The following is an 18,072-nucleotide window of genomic DNA, read 5'->3' on the forward strand; positions in this document are numbered from 1 at the left end:
TGGGTGTGTGTGTGTGTGTGTGTGTGTGTGGGTGTGTGTGTGTGTGCGTGTGTGCCCACCCCCAAAACCCCCCCAACACACTGATACATGTCTGAGAGAGAGAGCCAATTCACCGTTTGTCAGCCTTCTGATTGGTCCCTGAGACTCCCTGACTGGGGTGGAGTTATGCAGTGGGACAAAGTCCTTTCGTGGTGCGGTGATGCGGAGCACGGCCGTTGCGCAGTACGGCGCTGCGCGGTCATAGCGATTTCGTTAATTATAATGAATAAGCTTCAACAAACTAGTTCACATGAACGATAATGATGCAACTAAGATATTCAAGTAGGTCGGGAGTGGCTTATTGTCGGTATCAGCCGGTACGACGCGGGAGTCTGTCCCCGTTACAATGCGCTAGACCCCTGGGGTCAGCTGAGGTGGAGCGCCACACCTACCATCAGCTCCCAGTACTTTCCGCACTACTTGCCAAGCCGTGCTACTCATACTCGAACCCATGACCTTGCGGTACAAAGGCGAGGGCTCTACCGACTGAGCTACCCGAGCACATAGATAAGATATTCGATTGGGTAAATATATTTTAAATGGGCAGAATTACAATTAAAATACATTTTATGTTGACAGCCAGCCTATAATTCCACAACTTCCTGGTCAGTGCAAGTCACCCAAGATGCACTGCTCTCTCTCTCTCTCTCTCTCTCTCACTCTCTCTCTCTCTCTCTCTCTCTGCCCTCTGCCTGTTTCAGAGGATTAAACTAATTAAAACATGTATTTTCAGGGGAGAATCCCTGTTTTGCAATGTAACTACTGTACTTTTTTGTTCCTTTTGTATTAATATCACGTAGATGTTTTTCTTTTGGTACTTTAAATAGCAATAATGAGGCTATGAAAAAAAAATCCCCATTCACTTCCATTATAAAAAACAATCTGCCCTGGCTTTTTTGTCCCACCTAGTAACAGAGCAAAATGGGGTGGGATTTGACAAAGAGTGGATTGAATTGAACAGAGACAGATAGACAGAGACAAAGTCAGAGAAACAGACACTTTGGCCCATATTTCGGTCCATTACTATTTTGACAAATATTTTTAAAATGCTTCAAATAGCCCGTCTTGTAGAGCAGCTATTTCAACAATTTAAAAATGTATTTCAGAATAGTAAAAAAAGGCAAATAAGTTCAGGGATAAGGGGTAAGGCATGGACGAAAATATGAACTGTAATATGGATGGTGTGTGTGTGTGTGTGTGTGTGTGTGTGCGTGCGTGCGTGCGTGCGTGCGTGCGTGCGTGTGTACTTACATGTTGTGCAGGACACACCAGCCACAGTGGGGGTCCCCGGACCCCAGACATTCACTGCAGGTCGAGTACTGTCCGCAGGCCTCCACGGGAACCCTGGACAGCTGAAAGAAAAGTGAAATATCTTTGAATATACATTCTTTTAAAGTGAAAGTCCAATATCATGGACATTTGTCTCCCTGTCCGTTGCCTGAAGAAGACAGGGTGGTAAGAGTGCATGTGTGCGCGTGCGCGTGCGTGCAGTGCTTTCGGCGTGCGCAGGTGATGATTAGCCATAGACTGTAAAATATATGGACAAAGCGAAGCCATTGGTTTCTATGCAGCGCAAATGACGCATTTTGGGTCCTTGGCATGGGTGTCGCCATCATAGATTGTAAAAGCACCAGAGGATGCTATTGGCTGCCAACGGTCACGTGCAACTGCAGAGATACATGGGAGAATGTGGTCGGAGCCTCCCGAAATACAGCACACAAAGAAGAACACAGCCGGCTGGTATCAGTTTAGTTGGCCACGCCCCCCGCAACTTCATCATAGATTTTAACATAAATGGGACCTTATTTTCACAAAACACATATCATCGTGATTGAAAGGCCAATTTTAACTAGCGATAGGAACCATAAAGTATTTATGAAAATGTTAATTAAGGTTAGAAAACGAAAGGGGAAAATGAATGGGGTCCAATGGAGAATGATTCTTTTTGCGATCGGCCGGGGGGAAAACAGCGCAACTAGCGGCCAATATAGGAAGTTTTAGTTCCGTATTGGAATAATTTTAAATCGGCGGAACTATGCCCCTGTGATTAGCCCATAAATCCCGCTGCTCGTTAAGGCCTGGGTGCTGATAGGTTGTATGGTGGGTGTGTAAAGATGTGCCTGGTGTGAAGCCAAAGGGTGTACAGCAGAACTGTTACTGTACACACACGTATTAATACGCTTTCACGCTTTAATAGCGTTATTCCTCTTATCCATCCCCTCCTTCATATCTACCCAAATCCTAGGCTAATGAAAACATATTTCATAATATTATTATGTCGCGTGGGTTTGAGCACAAAAAGCGTTTGACATCTCAAGAGGCTGGTTCTAAGCCGACAGGTTCTCAACCCTTTTCTGGGCTCAGAGCCCTTGCCTGGATCGAGACTAATCCAGTGGAGGGAGAACAAATAAATAAATGCCCCTGTTGCATTCTGGGTTTGCTCCGCTCAATTGTGAATCCATTTCCTCACCCCGAAGAGTTGGGTGACCAATCAGGGCCCAGTATTGGTCTGGTATAACCAATTGTGTCCAGAGACATTTTTTACTGCACCCTTGGATACAACCTTCCATAATAGACCACCGTCACTGCCGCCAGATGGCGCTATTACCCGGGTTCACATTGTTATTTTTTGTATTGATATCCCCATATAGGGGAATCTTGGATCGACTCATTGCGACTGAAATCTCCATGTATGGGCATAAACGTTTTTTTTTCTTTTTCTGGGAATGACCATATGGACTTTTATACCCTGAGAAATCTCGTAGCTTGTCTGACTGTCAGTATTGTCTGACTGTCAGTACAGGAAGTGATGTCACGTGTTGTCAGTGAGTCACAGTGATTTGGTACAGAATGACTCATATATGGGCATAAAAAGGATGTCACATGACATCACTTCCTGTACTGACAGTCAGACAAGCTACGAGATTTCTCAGGGTATAAAGGTCCATATATGGTCATTCCCAGAAAAAGAAAAAAACCTTTTATGCCCATACATGGAGATTTCTGATGTCATAAATCCCAGGCCGAAAATGAGAATGTTAGGGTACCCCCTTATGCCCATATATGGAGATCCACAGGCATCAAACCAAGGCCCTAACTCATGAAAGCCCTGAGTCACTAAATGAGTTGATAATCTAAATACACAAAGAGTCTTTTTAAATAATATAGAGACGTAACGGCATGGATTTCTACACAGAGAGGGCAATTCTTTCAACATAAGATGCTGCATTCAAGTTCAGGAGAGTTTGGACAAGGCAATTGTCTTGAATGCTGCCTTCAGGTATGACATGGAAAGAGGGGCATTTGCATTTCTTTCACCATAGTAAAAACTACATTCATGGTCTGGAGAGGGCACTTTTTACAGATGTCTATGTGTGTTGTGTGTGTGTGTGTGTGTGTGTGTGTGTGTGTGTGTGTGTGTGTGTGTGTGTGTGTCGCTTATCTCCCGATTAGGGAGTCTTACTGGTGTATATGGGACCAGTTACTCATATATGGAGACCCCTTCATGATCGTTATGTTATGTCAAAACATGCCCATAATGGACATTACCAAATATGGGCTTTCCCATATATGTCCTGAATATTGATAACATTAAGGATATTATGCTATCAATATTAAGGACATATATGGGAATCTCCCCCTGGGGGTCCCGACCCACAGGTTGAGAACCACTGTTCTATGGGACGACGGCACTTTGCGTGCACGTGGACGTGCGATGGAAACTAATCGCGGAGTGCCACAGGGATAGCCGGACCGAAGGTGAGCCTGCGCCAACTTTACTGTATATACAGTATATTCCACGCGACATCGCGGATCGGCACACCAGACACCGCTTAATATTTCACGAGACATTGCAGGATCGGCACTAGATGAGTTTTAATACAAAACATGCCAACACTTACGCCGGATTCTATAGTTCTGTCGGTTCAAAAATAGCCGATGCCACAACGCTTCACATCACAGACAGCGACACACTGAGAGCTTGTAGATCGGTCATTTTCGAGCAGTTCTTTTGTACTTTTACTTTTTCACACTTTTTGTTATATTTTGACGCCAGTACTTTTGCTTTATATAAGCTTTTTTTCCAACATTTTGGTATTGCTACTTTTACTTAAAGTTGTACTATGTAACTTTTTTTATAAAACAAATCTTAAAATTCTCCTAACTATTAAATCACAAAAGTTTTAGAAGATCCGCGCCGTGAATTTCAGCCTGTAAAGCCTTCTCTATATGTAAACTGAGATCCTTGCCGTGGACCGGATCTCGCGCCAAAATTGCGTCATCACACTACCGGCCAATCACAGCGAGGGTTATACAACTGCCGGCCAATCACAGCGCATCTTGAAGTGGGGTCGCTATGGCAGCCATATTTGTTGTCGCCCGTTTGTACCATCCCTTCTCTAGGTAATTTCGCCTACCAGGCAGGGTGAAGGAGTCCGTATCTCTGGAATTACTGAACGCACAGGAACAAGGGACCCCTTAAAAGATAGATCTCAGCGAGGTGGAGGCAGACGCGGGGGTCTGAAGGTACGAAAAACGGACGAAAGACGCGGACGCGACCGCGGTTTGCTATAGGGCTAATGACCACTAGTTGGGCAACTTACACAGTATGGCTTTAAGTTAAAAAAATCCACCAATTCACACGCACGCACGCACGCATGTGCGTACGCACACACACACACACACCTGGTCATAAACCCATCTCGGTCCCTCGCTGATGATCTCGTCTGGTCTCCTCTCGCCGGGCTGTCACCGGCGGGCCGCTCTGAGTGACAGCGGTCATCGACCAATGACGGCTCATTAATCAAACGCCCCGCCGCGGTGACAGCCCGCTGTCGCCGCGGCCGCGCTGTTACCATGGCGACGGAGGAGAGAGAGAGGGAGGGGCATCGCCCCCTGGCGTTCTGAGACTCGGGGTCCGTGCCAGTCAAACAACACAGTCTGGACCGCATCCCTGGACCAATAGAGTGAAAGGCCTGTACTTTCAGTCAAACTATATAATAGATACTCCCGGTCAAATGCGACTCCTTATAGCAGTGGTTCTCAACCCAGGGGGGTCCCCAAATTATTTTTTTGAGGGTCCCCAGATGATTAACTTAATGTGCGACATTGTTTTATCTCTCAACAGTAAACAAACCAACATAAAGTTTAAGTGTATCTGCACATTTCCAAAGTGACAATTTAAGGACTTTTTAACTCCTCTAAAATGACAATTTAAACATTGGCCAAATTGTCAAATATTGTAGGCAGAAATTGTGAGAATAGCCGATCTACATGCTCGGCTATTTTCACAATATAACCATGTTATACAAAATGTAATGCCTCAACTCTTAGTGCTCGTCAGGGTGGGGGTGGGGGGGGGGGGTCCCAGTTAAAATATGGGTATGTTGGGGGTCAAAGCCTGAAAAGGTTGAGAACCACTGCCCTATACCCTTCTTCAAAACCGCCACAAAAGATTACCTCTCTGCAATTTGCAACTGGACATAGACAAGTCTTCTAGCTTGACATAAAATAAATATATGGCCATGAAAGGGACACGGACCGAACAGAGATCGCCATATAGGCTAGAGCAGTGTTTCTCAACCACTGTGCCTGGGGACCTTTGGTGTGCCCCTGAGAAGGGTCAAGTGTGCCCCTTGAAACTGCTTGAAAGCCAGTAGTGTATTTATCATTTTAAAATTGATTTAAACTAGTGAAAACAGCCGATCTACAAGCACACAACGCCTCGCGGTGCGAGGCGTTGTGTGCTTGTAGATCTGCTGTTTTCACTACTGTTGTGCGACAGCCTTGTATGATGAAGCAGGGCTTTACTTTGCAAAGAAACGTACGAATTTGAAAATTGGAGATACAAGGTTTCTTCCCGACAGTGACGTCATTTACACCCCCGTATTATGTTGGTGTGCCCATGGATTCAACATGTACTTAAGTACAGTATAGGTACTGAAGTAAATGTTCTATTCCACCGTCCACCACTGCCACGCACGGATCCTCATGAGACACTTCACTGCCCCCGAAATGCCACCGCATCCACAGAGAGCCAGTGAAATATTGACTATGACAAAAGTGATTATTTCAATCTAGCATCAAGTTATGGCTTTCATACAACTCAGCGATGGCATTGAACGAGACACCGTATTATTATGGTTACACGCGCGCGCACGCGCGCACACACACACACACACACACACACACACACACACACACGCACACGCTTGGCCGCGCATTTCTGTTCCCATTTCACTTGACAGCTATACTCTTGAAAAGGTCACACACATTGGAACTAGTTTCATACCCTGTCAAACTTTGAGTGGCTTCGCTCTCTCTCTCTCTCTCTCTCTCTCTCTCTCCTTCCCCAGAGCTGGGAGATATTGCCTTGTTTGTGTCATTACCAGTGTGAAATAGATCATTCATTACAGCGTGAATGCGGCGCGGCGGCGGAGGTGGAGAGCGTGATCTGTAAGTCTATCAGGGACCGCGGAGAAGAACCGCAGCCCATCTCAGCTCTTCGACGCACCCTCTGTCACACCACATTGTGAACTTAAGATTTACAATTTAGGCGTTTCGCAGACGCTCTTAACCCAGAGTGACTTACAATATCAAGGACAGCACAATCAGTGACGTCTGGATTGGGGCCAGATTAAGTCAGACCATGACTAGTCAGATCTGGCCTAGAATATCACCTGATTTCAACCAACATAAATCCTGCCCATGAAAACGGATGTCTTGGTCTCCTGAATTAATCAGAGAGGGTCTGATCGAGGCCATATAAATATCATAACTAGCCAGAATATAAATGTATCTGGAAATCTCAGTTGGAACTGTTACCCCCGTGACCCGATTCCGGGATAAGCGGTTGAAGATGGATGAATGTATTATGTTCATATTTCAACTGACATTACAAACAATAACAATAATCCTGTCAAACAAAATATGACGTCCTGGTAATGACGTCAAGATCATCCCCGTATGGGCTATGATCTGGGCATCTGGCCGAGTTCTGAACGTCACCGGAGTCACCGGAGGACGTTATCATGACGTCATCATGATGTCAAATACATCATGGGATTTTTCGCCTCACAGCTAGAAGGTCCTGGGTTCGATTCCCACTGGGGACGCTGTGAGCGCTGGGGGCGTGTTCTCTCATCCGCGTCATCAGTGCCCATACCCTAAATGGGGTTTGGCAAAAGGGCCTTTCTGTGTGGAGTTTGCATGTTCTCCCCGTGTCACCTATAGGGTAAAAAAGTACCCTCACAAAAACATGCAGTAATCCTGGTCTCTATACTGCCTCCCGCTGGCCAGCCGGGGCGCCTGACAGAGGGGAAAGGAACTGGTTGGAATAACGTGTTCCTTCCACGCGATACGTCCAACCGGGGAAACTCCCCTCTGTCAGATGAGAAGAAGCGGCTTAGTCGGGGGCCTTAGGGAGATAGAATGGTAATTTCGTGCTAATCAGTCTAAATGTGTAGCCCAAGGAATGTTTTTTTGTGCAAAACAAATGCTTGCAATGGATTCGGCATCATGACAAACCCCTAGTTAGACCCCTCACATCCTACTTAAATACCCAGAAAAAGAAAAAAAAATCTGGGTATTTTCCTGCTGTATAGAAAGTCGATGAGAGCCCAACTTGATTTGGCCGCTGTGGCGACCCCAAAGGTCGCCGACTCGGGCGCCCTAGCTAAATCATTAGAGCAAGCCCTGGGCTACATCTGTGCAAAATTTGGCGCTTTTAGACTGATTTAGCACGAAAAATCCCTAAGGTCTCCGACTAGCTTGGACTACTCATGCATAGAAGGAAGCATGAGGTTAGTCCGTTGCTCTCCCCAGGTTGGCAGAGGGAGTGCAGCACCCAGGATTACATTAGATAATTGACACTGGGTAAAAAATGGGTTGCAAAATCGTGGGATAAAATTAATTATAAAAAAAAAGAAAAAAAGACAACAACCCCATCTAAAAATTAAGGCACTTCGTAACTACTCTAATCCAGAACAATTTACAAGTGTGAGATCCGAGTAAGCACAGAGTAAACGATACGTAACCCCTCGTCAACAAACAACCAGCTTTGATGTAATCATCGTTAGCGTGCAAAGAGAGAACGATGTAGTGTTCAAAGAGAATTAGGAGCCCAGGTAAACAATTAACCTAGCGTCTGTCTAAACAGCACACTCTCTAAACACATACGCAGGGGCGTCACACAGGGGGGGAAAGTGGGACTGAGTTACTAGGGCCCAAGGTGGAGGGGCCTTAATTATTTCATGCTTTAACTATTGAAAAATAGCCAACAGGTTCTCACCCCTATTGCGTCATACAACCGACGCGATCTTAAATACCGAATGCTTCTCACCATAGACGCGGACGGATTGCCTAATGTCTCAAGGGTTAGACGCATTGGGTGGTCTAAGAAGAAAGAAAAAAAAGTAGTTCCTGATGCGGGATTCGATACGCTCTGAAGGCTTCTTGGTTTACCAGCCACCCGTCGCTACCGTTCACGCCACTATAAACGACGGAGCAGCGCCGTCTCAGGCGGCGATGACCCCCGTGAGTCGCCACCGAGGCGAGCGATAGCGAGCCGAGTTGCCGCGACGAGCGGTGGGAACGCCGCATGAGCCGACTCAGCCGCGTTACCGAATTACGTGCCGTTATGGACAGAATAGTAAATCTTGACCAGGGGACTGCTTCCGCCTCCGAATGTGGCTCAAAGAAGGGACTACGTTATCATTTCACGTTTTGTCAAAGATAAAAGCACAAAAAAAAGGTACTTCCCAGTCACTCTCGTTAGCTCAGTCGGTAGAGCATGGAGATACAAATCCAGAGACCGGGGTTCGATTCCCCGTGACGGCCGTCAGTGAAAAATCTTCCAGTAAACACATGTCGGCGCATGCGTACTAAGACTCTGTCTCGTCCAAAAACTCTCCGTCTCCGTCGCACCCTAGACGCAATAGTCACTCCCAAAACTTCACAGGGGTGAAGCAAAGGAAAGAAAGACACGGCGTCAGGAGGGTGAAGCAAAGGGAGTGAGAATGGGTTGAAATAGCAGATGTACAAGATCACAGCGCGGCGCAAGCAATTAATTGTAGATGTGCTATTTTTGAAAAGTTGTGAAAATTTGTGGAAATCTTTGAATATATGTATTTTTTAAGCGAACATTTGCATCTGAAATGTTGACTTCTGGGGGGTCCCTGGAACTAAATATTTTGAGATGGGGGTCGGTGGCCATATACATATCATTTTGCGGGTCCTTGACATGAAAAGGTTTGAGCACCACTGACATAGAAACATAGGTTTTTAAAAATAAAAAAAAACCTAGAAGGATTTGAAAGACAAATATTCACGATTTTTCAAAAATAGCAGATCCACAAGCTCGCAGCGCGGCACTCGGTGCCGCGCTGTGAGCTTGTATATCTGCTATTTTTCAACGGTTAAAGCACAAAATGTGAGTGAATCCTTGTACCCAGGGCCCAGAATCTGGTGCGACACCCCTGCACGCACGCACAATCATGAAGGCTGTTCTAATGGGCTTTTTGAGTTGTTATGAAGTGCTTCTATGCAGCGCTCCACAGTAACATTGTTCTTCTGGGAGCACTATTTGTTTTCCTTTTGTTACTGTTAGGCCTGTTCACGATTGTTACACAATCAATTATTTGATTATTTTGTCATAATCGTTTCCATGTTGTACATGGTTCATATATTTTGAAACATTTTCGAAAATAGTGGAAATAGCCTACAGTTCACAGTTTACAGTTTAGGCATTTAGCGGACGCTTTTAATCCAAAGAGACTTACAATAAGCAGATAATACATCACTATAATAAGCTAGATAATATCTCAGAACATCAACAACAATATAACAAAATGCAACACTTTGCGATGCGACGCGTTGTGAGCTTGTAGATCGGCTATTTCCACTATCGATGTTCTTTTTCCAAGTACTAGAAGCTCGGCCGCCGAGCGTCTAGTCGGCGACCTGGCCAACTCGGGAACAATGTAAATAGGGAATGAATGCCCCGCCATTTAATGCAAACCCCATTATACCTGTTGTCATAGGACCCGTTTTGACCATCTGTTTGCCTGTGTCCATTTATGCTCATATATGGAGATATCATGCCCATATATGGAGATCTCTGTCTGTCTGTTTCCCTTTTATGGCCATATATGGAGATCTCTGCCCTTCGGGCGGCCAATCGTCTAGTCGGGGACCGGCCTACTCAGGAACAATGTAAATAGGGAATGAATGCCCCACCCTTTAATGCAAACCCCATTTATCTGTTGCTGGTACTGGAGCTCTCTCTATCTCTCTCTATCTCTCTCTCTCTCTCTCTCTCTCTCTCTCTCTCTCTCTCTCTCTCTCTCTCTCTCTCTCTCTCTCTCTGTTCTATAAATAGGAGACTATGGCTCAAACGGGCACAACACACACACACACACACACACACACACACACACACACACACACACACACACACACACACACACACACACACACACACACACACACACACACACACACACACACACACACACACACACTTTCTCTCTCTCTGAATGAATAGGAGGGGGTGACTCCTCTTAAAACTCAACAGGAATCCTGGAGATCGTGAGATAAGAAACAATGTATGTAGTGCACTGTGTGAGTGTGTGCGTGTGTGCGTGTGTGTGTGTGTGTGTGTGTGTGTGTGTGTGTGTGTGTGTGTGTGTGTGTGTGTGTGTGTGTGTGTGTGTGTGTGTGTGTGTGTGTGTGTGCGTGCGTGCGTCCATATGGGCCTCCTATGTGTGTAAGCATTAGGGAGAATGTGTCGGTATGGTCATGGCTTCTCTATTGTGTGTAGAACCCATTAGCATAAGTTAGATAAAGGGAATGAGTTGGAGGAGATAGCATCGCACGGATACAGTGAGTGTGTGTTGTCGTGCACGTGGACTAGGATCACACAGATAAGCGTGCATACAAGCGTGCCACGTGGTTGCATCTTGCGAGATAAAGTCTCCTGTCACACTGACACCCATCACCCTAGCATCTTAAGAGAGTTTAATTTGAGCTTAATTTAGCTAGTGGTGTTAAGTAACTTAAGCACATTTACTTAAGTACTGTACTTAAGTACAAGTTTGAGGTAATTGTACTTTACTTGAGTATTACTCTTTTACTTCTACTCCACTACCTATCGGATCCAAATATTGTACTTTTACTCCACTACATTTATTTGAAAACTTTAGTTACTAGTTACTTTGCAGATATAAATTCTAATATTATAAAACATACATAAACCACTTTAGCCCTATTCGATACCTTGGATGTGACACGTTGTGAGCTTGTAGATCTGCTATTTTCAAACATGTTGTACTTTTACTTTTGGTACTTTTAGTACATTTTGATGCCAATAGTTTCGTACTTTTACTCGAGTACATTTTGAATTCTGAACTTTTACTTGTAACGGAGTATTTCTACATTGCAGTATTGATACTTTCGCTCAAGTAAAGCAATTGAGTACTTTATCCACCACTGAATTTAGCTCTTTGAATCGTTTGTTCGTTACTCCCTTCCATTAAAATTTAACATTTGAAATTTAAAATTTAAAATGTAAAATTTTAAATTTTAAATTTTAAATTTTAAATATAAAATTTTAAATTTAGCAGACTTTCTTCATCCATTCCAGAGTGACTTACTAATCAAGGTAAACACAAGGTAATCCACCAGTAAGACCCCCTAAAGGGCGAGGTCGTGCTGAGACAACAGAGACTGACACATAAATGGGTAGTCCCAGATATGGGCTTAATATTGTTGACATCAGAGATGTTGGCTGATCATCAATATTAAGCACATATCTGGGACTGCCCATATATGGACATAGTGTGTCAGTCTCTGTTGTTTCAAAGCCTGGTTACGACGGTGCCATGGCATTGGTCCGAAGGTTCATTAGTCCGAAGGTTCATTAGTCCGAATTTGTTAAGAATACTATGCCTAACTCTAACCCTAACCTCAGTAACCCTAACTAAATTCGGACTAATGAACCTTCGGACTAATGAAGCTTCGGACTTATGGGCAGTCCCCGGTTAGGGTTAGGACGTGATGCTGATACGGCATAGAACGGTGCTACTTCCGCCAGGAGAATTTCACCGGATGGTATTGTTTCTTCACAGTGTGGTGTGGGTCGGGTGTTTCCCGACCCTTCGGTTGTGCTTGTAATAAACAATATCCAAACAAAAACATTGATTCTGACAAAGGACACCTGTTAAGAGTGAGTTAAGAGCTACAATCTATAGTTTTCTTTTGCTGGCGATTGCAACGCATGACGTAACTTCCGTTAACCGCGCCACTTCCGCCACTCCCGGTGTCTGCAGGTTCACATGCCATTTACATCACCTATTGTGGCCAGGGGTGTTTAGGAGATAGCAGATTAGCAGATCTTGCGTTGCGAGGCGTTGAGAGCCTGGAGATCTGCTATTTTCACAATAGAGCCGTGTTATACAAAATGTAATTCCTCAACTCTTAGTGCTCGTCAGGGTGGGGGGGGGGGGGGGGGGGGGTCCCCCAGTTAAAATATGATTATTTGGGGGTCGCGGCCTGAAAAGGCTGAGAACCACTGCTCTAAACAGTATGATATCATAAAATATTTCCTCCATTCCTTTCTCCCCCCTCCTTTCTCTCTCTCTCTCCCTCCCCTACAAAGCCCTCTCTCTCTCTCTCTCTCTCTCTCTCTCTCTCTCTCTCTCTCCTGTGATAAGCCTCTGAGCCCACCGCCAGCTAAATAACCAATAACCACTGTGTCATCACGCTATATGAAACCACAATCCCACAATCCCCCCTTCTCCTGTGTGCGTGTGCGCGTGAACGCGAGCGCGCGTGTCACATAATCCACGTAGCCGCGGTGCAGAATGGAGTGGCTTGTCACCTCGCGGATCTTTGGCGAGGGGAAAGCTAAGCACCCGCAGACATCTGCGGCAAACAATGCCCCTCAGCGCTTTATAATTTAACACTTCATATCGCACACACACACACGCACGCATGCACGCACACGCACAAACACGCGCGCACACACCAACGCGCGCGTGCACGCACACGCACGCAATTTTGTGGATTGGCAGGATCGTTCCGATGCTTATCGAGGGCTCGGATGCCTGCATCTGGTGAAATGGTTTTCTCAGAAGATAATAAACGCTCATGCACGTACGCACGCACACACGCACGCACGCATGCACGCACACACACATGCACCAGGGACGTGCAGAGAATGTTAGAGAGGGGCTGACATTTCTAAAAGGGCCTTTTGATGAAAATATTGACCGACCTCCAAGCTCACAATGTGTCGCAGCACGACGCGTTGTGAGCTTGGAGGTCGGCTATTTTCAGTACCTGATACCACACTAAAACGCTATAACAATAATAAAAGGCAATATTGGAGATGTGGCGTAGCGGCATGGATTTCTACACAGAGAGGGCAATTCTTTCAACATAAGATGCTGCATTCAAGTTCAGGAGAGTTTGGACAAGGACATTCTCTTAAATGCTGCCTTCAGGTATGGCATGGAAAGAGGGGGCATTTGCATTTCATTCACCATAGTAAAAACTGCATTCATGGTCTCTTACAGACCGGTAAAAGGGCAGGGGCTTGAGCCCCCTTTGATGTTGTCTATGTGTGCACGTGCCTGGCATGCACACACACAGATATGTGTGTGCAAAGGACACGTCATATCAAAATATCACGCATCCTTGGTGAGAATGCACAAACATTCCTTCATGTCAATGGCATCCGTGTTCCATCTGTGTGTGATAATATATGTGAATCTCTGACAGCTATAGTACGCCATGATGTTGGTGTTGTGGTTGATGAAGAGTCTGTGTTAGAGATAGCCTTTATGACCAAGGTCATTAAATACCAACCACTTCTACACAACAGTACCTCTATATACTGTACTTGGCTGTTGACGCAGACTGTTTGTTTTTATATTTGGCAGCCTATATGGGACGTTATACCCACAGGCTGGTTGTTAGAGGGTTTCAACACCTTGGGATGCCCCAGAAAAGAGGCAAAAAAGGCTGGCAAAGTATTGTGTCGTCTCTGCTATAATTGGGCATAATACAGTATGGTGAATACGCTGTTACTGAGTACTGAGTACAGTTTGCAGTTTAGAGTTTAGGCAATTAGCAGACACAAGCGACTTACAATAAGCAGGTATTACCTCAATATAATAAGCAAGATAGTATGTCAGTACATCAACAACAATATAACAAATGCATAGGAGTATCAATCTAGAAAAAAAAACAATAACATAGGTAGACCACGCACCTAATCAGAAAACAAACTTCTAAAACCTAAAAATGCTATCTAGCTTCATGTATGGTCATCGAAGGAAGGGGGAGTGTTACAGTAGTGCTATGGGTGGAGTCTGAAGAGGTGAGGCTTCAGTCCACGGCAAGTACTTATACAGTACGGTTATGTATACCCATAAAGTAATGAGTGATATATTGTTACTTATAGAGTACTGAGTGATATACAGATTTGAAATGGTGGAGACAGTTTGTTTTTGTCACACTAGCTCCCGAGCCAATCATTTGAGTACACAAACTCAAAGAGTCTCCTACTGTGTCTGCTACTGACCAATGACACGGTCATCAGATAATTGGCTGAGGAATGCGACAAAAACTAGAAGAAATCTCCACTAATCCAAGGCTTCACGGTGTGTTGATGTGAAAAGTAGTTTTTTGGAGTGAACAATTCTTTAACTGTACCTTGAAAATATGTGTCCTTGTATGCTCTCCTCGTTCTCACGAATCATTTGTTAAATTTTGTGTGTGTGTGTGTGTGTGTGTGTGTGTGTGTGTGTGTGTGTGTGTGTGTGTGTGTGTGTGTGTGTGTGTGTGTGTGTTGTGTTTGTGTATGTCTGTGTGTGTGTGTGTGTGTGTTGTGTTTGTGTGTGTGTGGGCATGTGTGTGTGCGTGCACGCTCCTCGGTGGAGAGACCACCCATTATGTGCGCCTCTCTCTCTCTCTCTCTCTCTCTCTCTCTGCGTCACACAACGAGGGAACAGGCGAATAATCCTCTGTGTTTCCGGTGAGCTTTAATGACAGCCATTACCCCTCCTGCACTCATCCACCGCCTGACAATAGGGGGAGCTGGGGGGGGGACCCCCGCAGACCCCCGCGCCGCCACCCATATAATGACGCTTTTAAAAAGACACCGATCACACACTCTCCACCACCGTAATGTCTGCTGTTAGCGCGATCAATTACCACAGACGCCAATAGCACTGGCTGTTCCGTCTCTCGCTCTATGTGCGTACGTGTGCGTGCGTGCGTGTGTACCTGTGTGTGTGTGTGTGTGTGTGTGTGTGTGTGTGTGTGTGTGTGTGTGTGTGTGTGTGTGTGTGTGTGTGTGTGTGTGTGTGTGTGTGTGTGTGTGTGTGTGTGTGTGTGTGTGTGAGAGAGAGAGAGAGAGGGAGAGACAGAGATGATATTGATAGAAAAGGAGACAGTACAGCGATAGACATCGGACTGAACAAAAGAGAAAGCGATCTTTGTCATCTGGAGTGTAGGAACCAGATGAACCCTAGGGTAGCTATTCATCTGGGGGGAGAACATTGAATCGTGATCGACGATTTTCGAGGGAGGGCTCCGCTCAGTCCGCTGGCCAACGTTTTCAGGCCAAGGACCCCTTAGTCGAGAGAGAGATGAAGCAGGGACCCCCACAACCTGTTCATAGATTCCATAATAGCTTCATTGTTTGACATCACGATCATCAGTGTATTTTGGATTCATGTCAATGTCTGTTTTCAGATATTTAACCACTTGAACCGGCAATACTTAATAAACTTGACCTTTCACTGTGTATTTAGTCTGCTCTTTTCCCCCTCCAAAGCTTTTTGCCAAAAATAGCCGATTTACTAGCTCACAGCTTGTAGATCTGCTTGTAGATCTGTAGATCTGCGTTCGGAAATGCGTTTATTCGGTGCACTTGGTGCGTTGTCGTTCGGAAATCCAGTGCGCGGCGCACCGGTGTACTGAGTGCACGCACTGACCAACCCTACTCAGAAGATGGGGTTTGGCGGTGTGGTGCGCAGTGCGGTGTTTTCATTGGTTGGTTTTCATGGCCATGTCTCGCTTCTCAGCTGTGAACAATGGAGGAAATGACCGCAAAATGCAGCATTTACAGCTTTATTGGTCGTTTGGGCTTGATAGTTTCACACACATCAACGTGTAAACTAACAGCAGGTATGCCAACGTTATGAATTACATCTCCTTTCAATATCAACGTTACGTTAGCAACTGCTGCTTTTCAGAAGGTTTACCTTCAGAGTTCAGAGTGAAAAAGCTCACAGGTGCCCCTTAACTGGTCGTTCGTAAATAAGACACACTGAACGCACTCTTACAACGTCACAACCACTGCACTGAGCACACACCCGGTGCGCATTTCCGAACGCACCCTAAATGACTACAGAGTCAAAATGAATGCTAGAAGACCATGAAAACACCTTGGACCAGACTTATCTCTCCTGCTGTTCCCCAAGGTCTCTCTCTCTCTCTCTCTCTCTCTCTCTCTCTCTCTCTCTCTCTCTCTCTCTCTCTCTCTCTCTCTGGCTAATCCTATTGGGCAGGGACTGGGAGCATAGATTAATATGCATTACATAACTAGCTATTATTTGGCGTACAATTAAAACAGAATAAAGAAATGTGTAAACTCTCTCTCTCTCTCTCTCTGCATATCTCTCCCTCTCTCTCCCGTGCCGATGGACTATAGCAGTGGTTCTCAACATGTGGGTCGGGACCCCCAAATTATTTTGATGATTCACTTAATGTGCAACGTTGTTTTCCCACTCAACGGTAAACAAACCAACATTAAGTTTAAGTGTATAGAGGGTATCTGCACATTTCTAAAGTGACAATTTAAGGCTGTTTTAATACCTCTAAAATGGCAAATTAAACATTGGCGAAATTGTGAAAATAAAAATAATTGTGAAAATAGCATGCTCACAACACATTGCAACGCGAGGCGTTGTGAGCATGTAGATCTGCAATTTTCACAATAGAACCGTGTTTTACAAAATGTAATGCCTCAACTTTTACTGCTCGTCAGGGTGGGGGGGCCCCAGTTAAAATATCATTATTTTGGGGGGTTGCGGCCAGAAAAGGTTGAGAACCACGAGTGGACGAGTGACACGTGTATGCGCGTCTCTCCCCCCCCCCCCCCTCGTCACGGCTGACACCCCCCTCAATCCGTCAGCCGGGGCCGCGGCGAGCTAGCGCCGCCGTCATCGGCTCACTTCTAACAGATTGATGGGTGGGACGGCCGCGGGCGGCAATATTGTTTTGATCTGGACGTGAGCAGAGGTCAGAGCAGAAGCTATCCGTCCTGCCTGTCTGCATGGGAGGGAGAGATGGCAGAGCAAAGACCCGTGGCTGCCACGACGGGATCCATTATTTTACCTTATGTCTCTCTGCGTTTCCCACCATGATCCACCAGAACCTGACCATTTATTATTGGATAACCCTTTCTTAATGTTCTTACACATTAAGTCAGGGGTCTTCAACGTTTTCAGGCCAAGGACCCCTTAGTCGAGACTAGAGAGAGATGAGAGCAGGGACCCCCACAACCTGTTCATAGATTCAATATAGGTTCATCGTTTGACAGCACAATCATCAGTGTATTTTGGATTCATGTACATTTGTGTTTTCAGATATTTAACCACTTGAACCGTCAATACTTAATACATTTGACCTATCACTCTGTACTTAGTCTGCTCTTTTCACCCTGTACACAAAACCTCTTTACCAAAAATAGCCGATCTACAAGCTCACAACGCCTCTATTTTTGGCTAAGGTTCTCAAAATATGGACGCTAGCTAGGTTCAAGCAGTTAATATAGAAAAGGCTTCTATCACACAAAGATTTGGAGGACCCCCTGTGGTAACTCTGAGGACCCCCTAGGGGTCCTGGACCCCCTGTTGAAGACCCCTGCATTCAATTATTAAGTGCCCTGTAGGCGCGACCACAATATGTACGCAGATAAATATTGTGAAAACAGCCTAACTACTAGATTGTCTATTTGCCTCG

At 45.4% G+C, this 18,072-nt stretch overlaps 1 protein-coding gene across 1 annotated transcript in view; it reads right to left on the bottom strand.

Moving 5' to 3' along the window:
• The window catches only part of plxna4 (plexin A4), a gene marked incomplete at both ends in the record, with an annotated part of 474,146 nt that overhangs the window by 207,711 nt on the left and 248,363 nt on the right, over window positions 1-18,072 (bottom strand). Inside the window, one exon of the mRNA XM_080753923.1 lies at window positions 1,291-1,391. Coding sequence (XP_080610049.1) covers window positions 1,291-1,391 — 101 coding nt within the window. The remainder of the gene's footprint in view (window positions 1-1,290; window positions 1,392-18,072) is intronic.

This window comes from Nannobrachium achirus (genome assembly GCF_963921795.1).
Source record: "Nannobrachium achirus genome assembly, chromosome: 23".
NCBI lineage: Eukaryota > Metazoa > Chordata > Actinopteri > Myctophiformes > Myctophidae > Nannobrachium > Nannobrachium achirus.